The 12,989-nt window shown below is 36.3% G+C and overlaps 1 protein-coding gene across 1 annotated transcript; it reads right to left on the reverse strand.

Moving 5' to 3' along the window:
* Positions 1-4,041: 4,041 nt before the first annotated feature.
* LOC107771595 (monooxygenase 1-like) lies at positions 4,042-7,454 on the reverse strand. Its single transcript, XM_016591005.2, has 6 exons — positions 7,300-7,454; positions 7,052-7,198; positions 5,959-6,009; positions 5,715-5,886; positions 4,917-5,142; positions 4,042-4,691 (listed from the first exon to the last, which is right to left on the reverse strand). The coding sequence occupies exons 1-6, from the start codon at positions 7,386-7,388 to the stop codon at positions 4,186-4,188; spliced, it is 1,191 nt and encodes a 396-aa protein (XP_016446491.1). The 5' UTR covers positions 7,389-7,454; the 3' UTR covers positions 4,042-4,185.
* Between the last annotated feature and the right edge of the window lie 5,535 nt (positions 7,455-12,989).

Below are 12,989 nucleotides of genomic sequence, written 5' to 3' on the forward strand. Positions count from 1 at the left end.
AATCAATCATTGACAAAACAATTCTGATTTTCAGATATTAGATTAGGGAGTAAATGATTCAATCTCCTAGCTAAAACTTTGAAAATGATTTTGGCAGAAAAGTTACTAAGACTTATAGGTCTAAACTATAAAAAAAAATGAGGGAGATTTAACTTTAGGAATCAAAGCAAGACATGTGTGATATTAGAATTTAGTTAACTTATTACCCCTAAAAAAGCTCTGCAAAAATTTTACTACATCCCCTTTGATGATATGCCAATATTTATGATAAAATATACCATTAAATCCGTCTGGTCCAGCTGAGCTTGTAGAGCTCAAGTCATACACAACTTCCTTTACTTCCTCCTCATCAGGCATTCCTGATAGTATTGTATTATCTTCTTCCGATATCAGTCTGGGAATACAACTGATTGTGTCGTCATCGACCTCAACAGATGGAAAGTTAAATTGCTTTTCAAAGTGTCTGATTACAGCTTTTGATATCTTGTCTTCTCTCTGCATCCACCTCCCTCTTCTATTCTTGATTCTATATATATGCATCCTTCTTCTCTAGTCTTTGATAGTCTTGTGAAAATACCTACTATTGCAGTCTCCCTCCTCAAGCCATTTGACTCAGGATTTCTGTTTTAGTAGGTCTTCCTACATGGCCATCCATTTTACATATTCAGCATGTGCTTTGTTTAGCTCTTCCCTAGAGTTCTCATTATTGTCAATGGAATCAAGCTCTTCCAAATTTTGCATATCAGCTTTCCATTCATGGAATTTTTGATATACATCACCAATATCTTCCCTAGACCACCTGCTTAGTCTTCTCCCAGTATTTTACGCTTTTGTTGTAACCTCCACATAGAGTTACCAGAGATTTCTATGTCCAGGTTTCTCTAACCAGATCATAAAATCCTGGCTGCTCCACCCAAAAATTGAGAAACCTAAAATATTTTATGTCATCATGTTGATCTGAGAAGTACCTCAACAATAATGGTCTATGATCTGAAGCAGTCCTGCTGAGCTGTCTAACAACAATGTTCTGAAACTTATCATTCCAACAGTCATTAAACATGATCCTGTCCAACCTTTTCCAAATTCTTTTACTATGTCTCCGATTATTGCACCAGGTGAAGTTAGAGCCTACATACCTTGCATCCACCATCCCACATCCATCGATACAAGCAGCAAAGTCAAAGCTCCTATGCGTGCTGTGTGGTCTACCTCCTAGTTTCTCTATAGGATCTAGTATTACATTAAAATCCCCCCAACACACCAAGGAGCATCCACTTGAGCTTCTAACTCAGAGAGCTCTCCCAAAGTTCCTTTCTTTCTATAGCAGTACACTTAGCATATACCGCAGAGACAGTAATATTCTTATCACCAGCATTGTCCTGAAAATTGATAGTAATTTGTTGATCATCACTAGAAATAATATTTCCTTGTAAATTATTACTCCATAAGCACTAAATCTGCCCCACCTCATTTGCAAAATAATGTTGGAAACCCAGAAACCTCTTGTACCCTTCGATTTTATCCTTGCTGATAAATGGCTCAAAGACAGCTACAAACTGCACACCATTTATTCCAACCAAGTTTTTCAATCTGTGAATTACTTTTTTTGATCTAACCCCTCTAATGTTCCAAAAAATTGCACTGATCATTAGAAGGATTAATTATTTTGTGTCCTCCCCTTAATCTCAAGGTTAGACTAATTTCTTTCTTTTCTTCCACTTTTTCTCTGTCCACTGCTTCCCCTTCTTCCCGGGAACAGACCTCCTTTTTCTATTACCTCCTTCAAATATATTTGTGTTGGATCTTCAAGTTCATTCTCCTTATCCGAAGCAGGTGAAAAAACATCTATGAGATTATGGGCAGTCTCATCTCTAGAGTTTTCATCCACCTGCCCGGATAAATGAGTTTGTGGCTGGCCTCTATTTGTTTCAACGACAAGCTGAATTCCTTCTTGTCTTTTAATTTTTGAACCCAAATAGGATGATTCCATGATTGATGTATCCTCCATTTGATTGCCACTCCCTGTTGTAGAATTAGTTTTTGATCCTCTGTTAACCTTAGAGCATATGTGATGTACATTTTTCTCATTTGTATTGCTTAATTCATTTTCCAAGTTCTGTTCGAACCTTTTGTCCTCCTCAACTGCATTTAAATTTTTTAGTGAACTTCCTGTACTTTTATCCAGCATACTCTCCTCGATCACTTCCTGAGCCCCTTGATCTATCTGCTTGTGTTTTTTCTTCTTGGTTCCCACATGTGCCAGTTTCACTGGTTTAAAAGTTACTTTGGCTTTATTCTTAGCTACTTTCTTTGCCTTCACCTTGTTCTTCTTTAGCATTTTAATTCTTTCAGCTATCGTCATACTTTCAGCAGAATTGCTTGTTATCTCAACTTTGTTTGTGTTATTCCCTCTATTACTCTTACTAGCTCCCAATATATCTTCCTTGTCTGTGTGCTTCACTATGTCCTTCTTTTGTTTTGTTTGTTTCCCCTTGCTAGCTTCCATTGTATCTTCCTTATCAGTGTGCTACCCTATGTCCTTATTTTGCTTTGATTGTTCACCCATTTTTGATTTATCAGCTTTTGTTTCGTTAGACGGCTTCACCTTTTCCAGTACCTTTTCTTTGGCCACTTCTTTTCCCCTTTCTTCTGTTTCCTTGTCTTCCATCAACCTTTTACGCTCCAGCACTCAACAATTTATCAGTACATGTCCTAGTTTCTTGCAGTGCTTGCAATACTTGGGGACATTCTCATACTCTAGTTTCTGCACAAAACCCTTCAAAGAGGAGTCATCATCTTCATCTCCTACCCAAACGCTATTAAGCAATGGTTTGAGCAGGTCCACTACAACTCGTACCTTGGCCATACTTGGTCGAGTTTTCTCTTTAGTGGCCACATCCATCTCCAATGGTGTACCTACTTGACTTGTAATTTGACGCAGGTAATGTCAGGTGTGCAGGAGAAATGGTAAACTAGGCAGAAGAACTCATATAGGCACAATGGGTAAATCTTCCTCCGGTTTGAAGTCTGGACTCCATTTCCGGAGCCACATTTATTTCTGATCAATTTCTATTACTCTTTTGAACCAAATCGTGTTGAAGTCCTCATCATTTGTGAAGTCTAGAAACACATTGTAGCTGTCGTATACATCCATTCTAACCGAACCTTTCAGCGAGAATCGTTCGAAAAATCGAGATCTGATTTGGTCAATCTGGGGGCGAATCTTCAAAAATTTTCCCACAATTGTTCTTCTACATTCTGCTGCCATCACTCTATAATAGTCTCTAGTCTTGAATATTACCGCTGGCATTCCATTATGTGTGGTCCTTCTAGCCACCACTGATTCTTGCTCTTGACGAGTTGGAGTCGCTGGGGAGTTCTGAATCGTGCTAGCATAAGTTATTTTTACTGGAATTCCACCTTGTGCCCGACTCGTGCTTGCTTGGGGATCCTTTTGATGCTCAGTACGCGCCGGATTGTTGTCGTCCGACGGCTCCATTAGGAGGAGCGTGGGCCGTACTCTCCGTTATGCGTACAACATATCTGTCTCCTATTTTATGCGCGTGTCAAAGTACTTGAATTACAGATATGCCTAGCATTAATTAATTCCCTACAAACGATATATTGATTTCCTATATATTTACTTTTCCAAATACAAAAGGGGATATCTAAGAGTATCGTCTATCACCCTCTATTTTCGATGCAGTGACAAATTTAACTAATAGTTCCAATAAGTATTCCGCAAACAATTCAAACGAGAAGAGAACATTGATACATTAACAGACTGACTAAAAGTTTAAACCAGTCATCCTCAAATAGTTCCAACGAGAAGGGCACGCTAATCATTGAAGTATTGTGCTAGGATAAGCCCATGAAAACTGAGAATCCTAGAATGAACTTTGTTGTATAGCCCCTTTTATGTTACAAAATTGAAGGAAATTGAAATATACCAGCTGAGCCAGCATTACAAAATTGATGCTCAATAATGTTAACCAGCCCTACATATCTGTATTGCTTCATCATATTTGTGGAGATGCAATATTAAATGGATTGGAAAAGAGGAGAAATTTTTGAAATATAATTACAAAACACATGATGTTTATTTATACATCAACAAATTGATGATGGATATATGGATACATATTAGTAGATCCTGGATGTGTTGAAGTAATGAGATTTTGGCATTCAAAGGTGACCACAGTCATATTCCACATGAGCATTTGGGTTTTTGAAGAAAAGGGCCATCACAGCTATGACAATAAATTTTGTCAGTATTGGTCTATTCTCAATAAGAAGGGCAGTAAGATAAGCTTGTGTTGCCAGTTTTACCACCCTCATTCTCCTCTCTTTTATATACTGATCCAGTGCCTCTCCAACTTTTTCATGATCAAAACCTCCCTTTAATGTCTTTGCCAAGTTTCTTGCAAGAACCACTGCATCTTCTATTCCTGCCGAACCTCCCTGGCCAAGAAATGGACCCATCACATGCATTGCATCTCCAGCAACCGTTACTGTCTTTTCGCGAAAATTTCCAAGCATCAAGTCCCATGGTTTGTGATATCTCAAGTGAGTGAAAGATAGAGAATCCAGGTCACATCCCTCTATTATTTCTTGTACATCTTTTGGATGATCACTTGTTGCCTCCAGGGCTCTTTGTTTGATAAGCTCTGGCTCTTGTGGAAATTTGGAATCTGAATGTGCACATTGTAAACATTGAGTTAAGAATATATCACGTGCAGTGAAAGGTACACAATCAAACAGATCATATAAAGAAGAAGAAAGATGGATATACAAATACGCAGAGCAAGTATTAGTAGCACATATTTTCAAACAAATTTCTATAATGGGCTCGTGAAAAAATATCACAATTCAAGTAATGCTCATTAACGTGTTCTATCAATTTGAATAGGAGGTACCTGTTCCGTGATGAACATTAATAAACCAATGGACCAACTTATCATTGATCGGTAATCTTCCAAATTTAGTTTGACCACTTATGAGGCGGACAAATTCGAGAGGAAATGAGTGACCATTTGGATAACTCGTTAAACCCCTGATTGCAGAGATACGAAAAGTTTTGGTAGGCTTTACCCCAAGGAAACTTGACACTACTGACCTCGATCCATCACACCCGATCAAAATCTGCAATAATCACTCAAAGATAATGGAATCAACTATTGACCACTAACAACAAATGTGAAAGAAATACTTGATTTCGATTCTTGTCATGAAAGTTTCTGACAACAAATTCTTAATTGTCTTGTGACAAGGGAAATGTAATAATAGTAAGCCTTTAATTTAATAATTTAGCTTCTATTATCAGATTTTTTTAATGCTTATTGGTCCATTAAATTGATGACACTCAATACTGATAAATTATGACAACGCGCCAAGAGTTCTAACAAGGAGATTCAAAAGAGTGCTAGAGTGTCACAAGTGAAATTTGATCCTACAACCTAAAGAATTTGTTAGCCACCTTTACCAAAATATCAGAAGTTTCCACGGTAATTTTTTTTATCATGAGATTCCATTGAACCCCAGCCAGATCATACATAGTTTATCAGCGCGACGATAGATGCTAATATAGCTTCTTTGGCATTAAACACTTTCAAATGGTATAAGAATTGAGTTTGCACGATTTCGTAAGAACAAAAACAAAAACGGTACTTATATTCAAATATGAACTAGAGGAAAGAGCAATAAAGAAAAAGTACCTTGGCACCAATACGCTTTCCATTAGATAGTACAATGCATGGTAATGAAGTGAGAGGATCCATTTCCACTGACGCAATTTCACATCCAAAACGTATTGTCTTCGGAGGCAAAGCATCAGCAAATGTTTCGACTATATCGCTCCTTTTCAGACAGCGAACCTCCCCAATGTTCCTTTTCATACAATGGTAAATGTTTACTTTCTGTTCTTTCAAGTGTAGAAAAAGATCTCAGTTTTTTACTTACTTGTTATGTGTGTATTGTTCTTTGCCCTCGTCGATCCATGTCATTCGAGTCCTGTTTTGAAGTGATGATATACTCCATAAAGTTAACAAGAGTACAACGAGTTGCAAGTAAATCAAAAGTACCATTGTTCTAGCAAATGGAAACGCAAAGGTGAGAAGACAAAATAAGCTCTTGATTGTCATAGATGAAGGAAAATATATCACCATGATTTAACTTATAGATGCTCACCGTACAAAAAGCTTTTACTCTACGTACATAATTGGCATTTAAGTGACCTAATAGTAAAAATAATTATAGTATTTAATGTACATAAGTTAAAATCAATTCAAAACATAAGTAGTCATTTGGCCAATTTGACGACTGATGTTGTATTTACCTTCAGTCATTGTCTCTATAATACTTTTAATTATATCTTTAGCGTGATTTTCTAGTTGTTTATTATTCAATCAGTCCCAATTTATGTGACACGCATTCATTTAAAGTCCGTCAACAAAGAGTACCACACTTTTTAATTTAGAAATAATATAACTTTAAATTTTTTATTTTTCGATCGTTTAATGAGATAAATTATAACAATTGAAATATCTACTGCCTATGTTAGCCACAATCTTTCTTTCATTCTTAAATTCGTGCTCTATCAAACGCCACCAGATAAATTGAAACGACAAGGTAAAAGAATTCGCATGGTAAAGTTCTTTTCCTGGTTGTTTGTTAATGGAGGTCCCCAACTCTTTCGGTTGGTTGATCATTACTTTAAGTTAATATCTGCTCCCTGCATTTTGATTTTATATGGCTAATTAGTTTATCAGGCACGAAATTTAAGGATATAAAAGAAAACTTTTTGATCTTTTGGTCTTAAACTAAAAGTGTATGTAACATATTAAACTTAGTCTAGTGGTCTAAAACATGTCATGTTACTCTTATAAATGAATATCATTAATAATGAAATGAGAATGCTAGATATAGAAATAATAAGAGACTAAAAAAAGAAATAAGACACGTCTAAACCTTCTTGAAAACAAAAAGATAAAATTATCCAAAATCAAATGGGTAAGTGGATCATTAGAAAAGGAGAAATTGACAAAAAGAGTACCCTTGAAGAGGTAGAGAAGTAGATCTTAGGTGAGAACCAACACCAAGCTGATCCAATGCCCTCCATCCATTAGGCAATACACCTATTGCTGCTCCTGCTGCTCTTAGCGTTTCTGATTTCTCTAACACAACACTCTTTAGCCCTTTCCTGCATTTAGTTATACATATGTTTTCTTTCTTAAGTAAACTGCTTGATCTTTGCTAAAACTTAACTAGTCCACAGAAGAAGAGGAAGAAAAAGAAAAGTACTTGTGCAAAGCAAGGGCCGTAGCAAGGCCACAAAGGCCACCACCCACTATGACTATCTCGTGCATTTCTTCACAACCACCTGGCTCCATCTTCTCTCCCTATCACTTAATGATATCAATAAGTTTGTGATCTTTGGATACGAGGTGATTGATTGGATCTATATATAAGTGTTTACTTAAGTAAGTTTATTAGTAAAGAAAATGTATTTCTTCTAAGAAAGGGTTGAATTCATTTGCAAGAAAACGTTTGCCCAAATACATAAGTTATTTCTGTCTCTCTAACCCAAATAACGTGATAATTCACTACTAGAAAACTGTCTTCGTCCAAGGCATTCCGACCGATATTGGTCGGAAAGAAATACCGACCGAAATCGATTGAAAACAAAGTAAAATGATCGAAAAAATCAAATAAAAAATTATAAATAAGAATACCGACTGACGTCGGTCGGTTTATGTGGTCCCACAAAAAAGAAAGTTTGCTTTATCTGACACAGTTAAAATTTTCGACAGATTTCGGTCGGAAAATGGTCAATCTTTGACCAAAGACTGGTGAGATTTGCATACTATCTACAAAAGAAATGATTAATTAAAATAATTATAGAATACAGACCGATGTCGGTCGGAATGTTTAATTTAATTTTTTTCTGCCCTACGTCAATTGTTTTTTTTTATAATAAATAATTATTTATCATATAATTATAAAATTTCAGACCGATATCGATCGGAAATACTAAATTGTATATATATTTATTTATATACATACACACACATATATAAACACACATACATACGCGCACACACACACACACACACATACACACACACACACACACACACACACACACATATATATATATATATATATATATATATATATTCTCAAATTGTGTGATTTGACCGAGTATATGTTGTTATTGCTACAACTTATGTTTTAATATAGCACTACATCTTATGGCACTATATATTTTATTTTTAAATAAGTTACGGACCGAAATCGGTCGATATTAATGGTCAAAATGGTCAAACACTTATACACACACAAATCACCTCACCACTCCCTTCTCACCCAAAATCAAACCTCCCCACTTCGTCTCTCCTGCGCCACCACTGCTCCTCCGCCACCACTGCTCCTCCGCCACTACTGTCGTACCACCACTGCTCCTCCGCCACTGCCGCGCCACCCACTGCCGCGTCACTTCCAAAATCATACCCCTCATCTCTTTAAATGTTAGTTATCTACATTTATTAATTTTAATTATTTAAATTCTTTCAATTGTATAAACTAGGGTTTACAATTTGGGATTTTTGGGATTTTGTAACTAAAGTTTATTATGTAATTTAATTCTATAAATTAATTTGAATTATGATTAATATAACATGTAATATATATGTTTTTTATAGATATGGAATGTCGTCGTTGGACTTTTAGGGCATATTAAATTATGATTTAGGGTTTATTAATTATGAATAATATTAAGTGAGTTAGTCTAATTGAATGGCTTAACTAATTCAATATTCTAGTGTTAGACTATGTTGTATTTTGTAACTAAAGTTTATTATGTAACTTAATCTATAATTTAATTTGAATTATGATTAATATAACATGCAATTTATTTGTTCTTTATGTAGATGAAATATCGTAGTTGGACTTTTAGGGCACATTAAATTATAATTTAGGGTTTATTAATTATGATTAATAGTAAGTGAGTTAGTCTAATTGAATGGCTTAACTAATTCAATATTGATGAATGCTCCAAGTATATAAAAAAAAGCAATAGTAGTGGGGTGTGTTTCAAAAGTGGTGAAGGCAACCAGTATGAGGAAAATGATTATTATGGTGTGATCAAAGAGATTCTAGAATTATAATATTCAGCTTAGCCAAATAAGAAGATCATACTTTTCCGATGCAAGTGCTTTGACCCAACACCTTGAAGAGGTACAAATGTACACTCGCAGTACAACATAATTGAGGTTAATAAAAAGAGAGAGTATGATCGCTATCATCCTTTTATAATTGTAGAAAAAGTTAGGCAATTGTATTATGCTCCATATCCACTGTGGAAGGATAACGCTTATTGGTTGGTTGTAATCAAAACTAAGCCTGTTGGTATGGTGGAAGTTGAGAATGTGCTAGATATTGCTTACCAAAATAATACCTCAAGTGTTAACCAAATGGTGGATGATCAGTTAGAAAATGACTTGGAGCATCCTCAACGCATATTAGAAGAAGTTGATATGGAGGAAATGACAATCATAGAAAATGAAGATGAAGAATCACCTAATGAAAATGAAATAAGTGAAGAGGAAGAATTTTCGGATGAGGAAGGATATTTCGAAGACGACTAGCGTGTTAGTTTTTCAAGTGCTCTCAACTTATATAGATTTATATTCTCAATTCTAACATTTTCTTTAATTTATGCAGATGACCGGTAGGGGTCGAGGTAGGTATAAGAAGGATAAAAGGCCTATTGATCATGATGATGGTGCTACACCCTCGCTTCCTTCCTCTCCACACTTGCATCCGTCCGCTGTTGATGGCTGTCAGCAATCTTCTAGGCACACATCTTTTCCACCACATCCATCTACTCATCAGACTACCTACCATTCGCCCTCCCAGCAGTATTCTTACCATTCTCCGCCACAGGGCTATACCCCGCTTCCTCCACATGATCCTGCATATAGTTACATGGGTCCATCGACTCAGCAGTCACAGGGCCATGTGGTGATACGCTCGTCATCTGCTCCATTTTCTTCATCACCAACTGGATCGCATCCATCTAGATTTCAGCCAGCCAGATCGCAGTAGTCACAGGGCCATGGGGTATGGATCGCATCCATCTTCATCAGCGACCCCGTCTCCCTCTCTACGAGTTCGTCTCCTAGCATTTTTAGACTTCGCCTTCGGGATAGTAGCGCTGAGCCAGATGCCTCCCCTTCTCCTTACGCTTCAGATTTATAGGAGGAAGATGATCCAGAGGAAGTGAGGTATGATCGTTATCATAGAATGATCATCAGGCCTGAGGGAAATGGGTAAGATTTATTTATTACTTCTTTGTTATTGCTGAATTATAATAGCTAGTCTTGTTTATTTAATGTAATTTCTATGTTGTAGGTTCATACCTAATCATCGAACTAAAAAGATAATCACTGAAGCTCTTGGCCAGTTGTATTATGCACCCTATGCGACTTGGAGTAACTTTCCACCAGAGCTCGTGCAATAAATTTTTAACCAATTTAAGGTTTTAATACAATTCTTATCTATTTAAGCATTATATTAATAATATTTTCATCTAAAGTTACACACTCCATTTGCAGACTAAGTGTACCTTGGAAGACTAGCATAACAGTTCCATTCTTGCAAATTTTAAGTTCAAATGCCGTAAGAGACTATCCACTTCCTTCTATTCTGCTCGAAAGAAGAGCAAGAAGCCTTCATGGGTTCTACCACACATATGGGAGGATATGGGAGGCAGTGGGCCACTGAGAAGTTCGAGAAGAAGAGTGAACAGAAAAAGAAGGTCCGAGCATCTGAGAAGGGTGGCTCCTTGCACTGTGTGGGCGTAAGGAGCATGGGGACTGCGAGGAGACTACTGGTAATTCCTTAAAATATTAATTCTATTTTTATCGAACTATATTTATATATTTTAATTTAGTTAACATGTTTTATTATTTTTGTAGAAAAAAAATATAGGAGGAAGATGACTCATGATGAGTTCTTCATGGAGACTCACATCCGGAAGAAGAAGGCACCGACATATCCAAGTAGATGGGTCGAGGACCGGGCGGAGATTACATATGAAAGTTTCATAACTACAATAACTTGAAATTAATATTTATAATTTTATATAGTTAATAATTTTCTATCTTCTAAATAAAGGGTCGCTACAAGATTAATGTGGAGGAGTACACTCAGAGCTTGCCACCGAATAAGCAAGGCGAGCGACCACCCGTTTCAGATAAAGAGCGCAGAAGATATGGTTAGATGTTGTCGGTGGTCCTAAAAAGGGGATAGCATACGGCCTTCCAGAGAGATCATTTAGGCGCTACAGGGCTGGATTGTAAGGTATAGGGACTTCCGCCTAAGCCCAGACAATTGATAGGTCGACTCTCTCATCTTTGGAGAAGAAGATCGCAAAGCTGACAGCAGAGCTTGAAGAGACAAAGGCTAGAGAACAAAAGAGAGATAGACAACTTGATACCATTCAAGTTCAGCTAGAAAAGAGGGACCAACAATTTAATCTCCTTCAAGGTCAGCTGGCCAATCTTCTTGCTAGTGGTGCTTTCCTCATTCCCGGGTCACGTGAGCTTTCCCCAGATACTAATCTTTCTCGTTGTGATCCTTTGAACCATGCCGACGATGAAGCTTCTAGTAATAAAGATGGAGAAGATGCAATACAAAACACTCATTGAATGGTATGTATTGCTAAACAAAGTTTTGAACTTGTGAATATTTAGTTGGGAATAGTTTTGAACGTTGATTGTATTGTTGATATTATTCTGTTATTTAACATTTGTATAGTTGTTGTTGTTATTGTTGTGGTTGTTGTTGGTTAATTGTTGTTGTTGTTATTGTTATGGTTATTGTTGGTTAAAGTTGTTGTTGTTGGTTAATTGTTGTTGTTGGTTAATTATTGTTGGTTAATTGTGGTTGAATGAAAGCAATGTAATGCTGTCATTATAGGATGGATATTGGTTATAATTGGCACTTGGTGTATTCTGCCAGGTGTTTACCCAGAAAACCGATCGATTTCGGTCAGAATTCTCAAACAAAAAAATCGGAAACTCATATTTACCGACCGACGTCGATCGAAAATTTCAATTTGAAATCTGCAGAAATTTGAAATTTTCGACCGACGTCGGTTGGAAATTTATTAATTTTATTTATTTATTATTCTATTTTTCCGACCGATTTCGGTCGGTATGTTAAAATTTAGAAAGAAATATAAAATTATTACATATTTATGATTCCGACCGAAGTCGGTCGATATTTTAAAAATATAAATAAATAATAATTTAAATAATACGACCGATGTAGGTCGGTATATTTATGTTTGTCAATCAAAGCGGTCAACCAACGATTGAATTAACCGACCTACTTCGGTAAGAAACACCGCCTTCGGTCGCAATGCCTTAGCGACCATTATTCTTCCAAAGAATTAAAAGCGGTCGAAAATCGGTTTCTTTTTCTTTAAATCCGACCGATATCGGTCGGTACTGGTGGATGCAATTTGGCAATTTTCTAGTAGTGTAACATGCATGGCATTACTGGAAATCTTAAAAAATATAAAATTGTACTAAGATTTTAAAATGCCTGTTTGATTAATCTCTTTTTAGGGCATAGTTGGGTGTGGCCAGTCACTACGAAGAAAATCTGAATTGCCAACAGATTTCACCAATGACCAAAATCCATTAGTATATTACGAACAGATTAAACAAATAATTCGTAACAACTTTGTGGTTCAGAATTTGGAAACTGATTACTAACCAATATTTTTATAACGATCCAACTGGTTGTTTTGAGTTCTAGAACCTCATTTCTTTTTAAACATTGCGTAGGTTAATTTGATGATTTTATGACTTGGAAGTATGGGTGGTTCAGGTCTTGAGAGGTTTGGAAGTGATTTGGAATGCTTGGTTTCTAACTAGAGGCTTAAAGTTAAGAGAGTTGACCAAAGTAAACATTTTAGATTA

The sequence above is a fragment of the Nicotiana tabacum genome, chromosome 12, assembly GCF_000715075.1.
Source record: "Nicotiana tabacum cultivar K326 chromosome 12, ASM71507v2, whole genome shotgun sequence".
Classification (NCBI taxonomy): domain Eukaryota; kingdom Viridiplantae; phylum Streptophyta; class Magnoliopsida; order Solanales; family Solanaceae; genus Nicotiana; species Nicotiana tabacum.

Bases quoted from the DNA above. Each gene is read 5' to 3' on its own strand.
- LOC107771595 (XM_016591005.2), bottom strand. From the start codon at position 7,388: ATGGAGCCAGGTGGTTGTGAAGAAATGCACGAGATAGTCATAGTGGGT. The intron at 5,143-5,714 runs GTACTTTTTCTT...TGATTATTGCAG, and splicing joins GAAAGCGTATTGGTGCCAAG to ATTTTGATCGGGTGTGATGG. The intron at 4,692-4,916 runs GTACCTCCTATT...GTGCACATTCAG, and splicing joins TAATGTTCATCACGGAACAG to ATTCCAAATTTCCACAAGAG.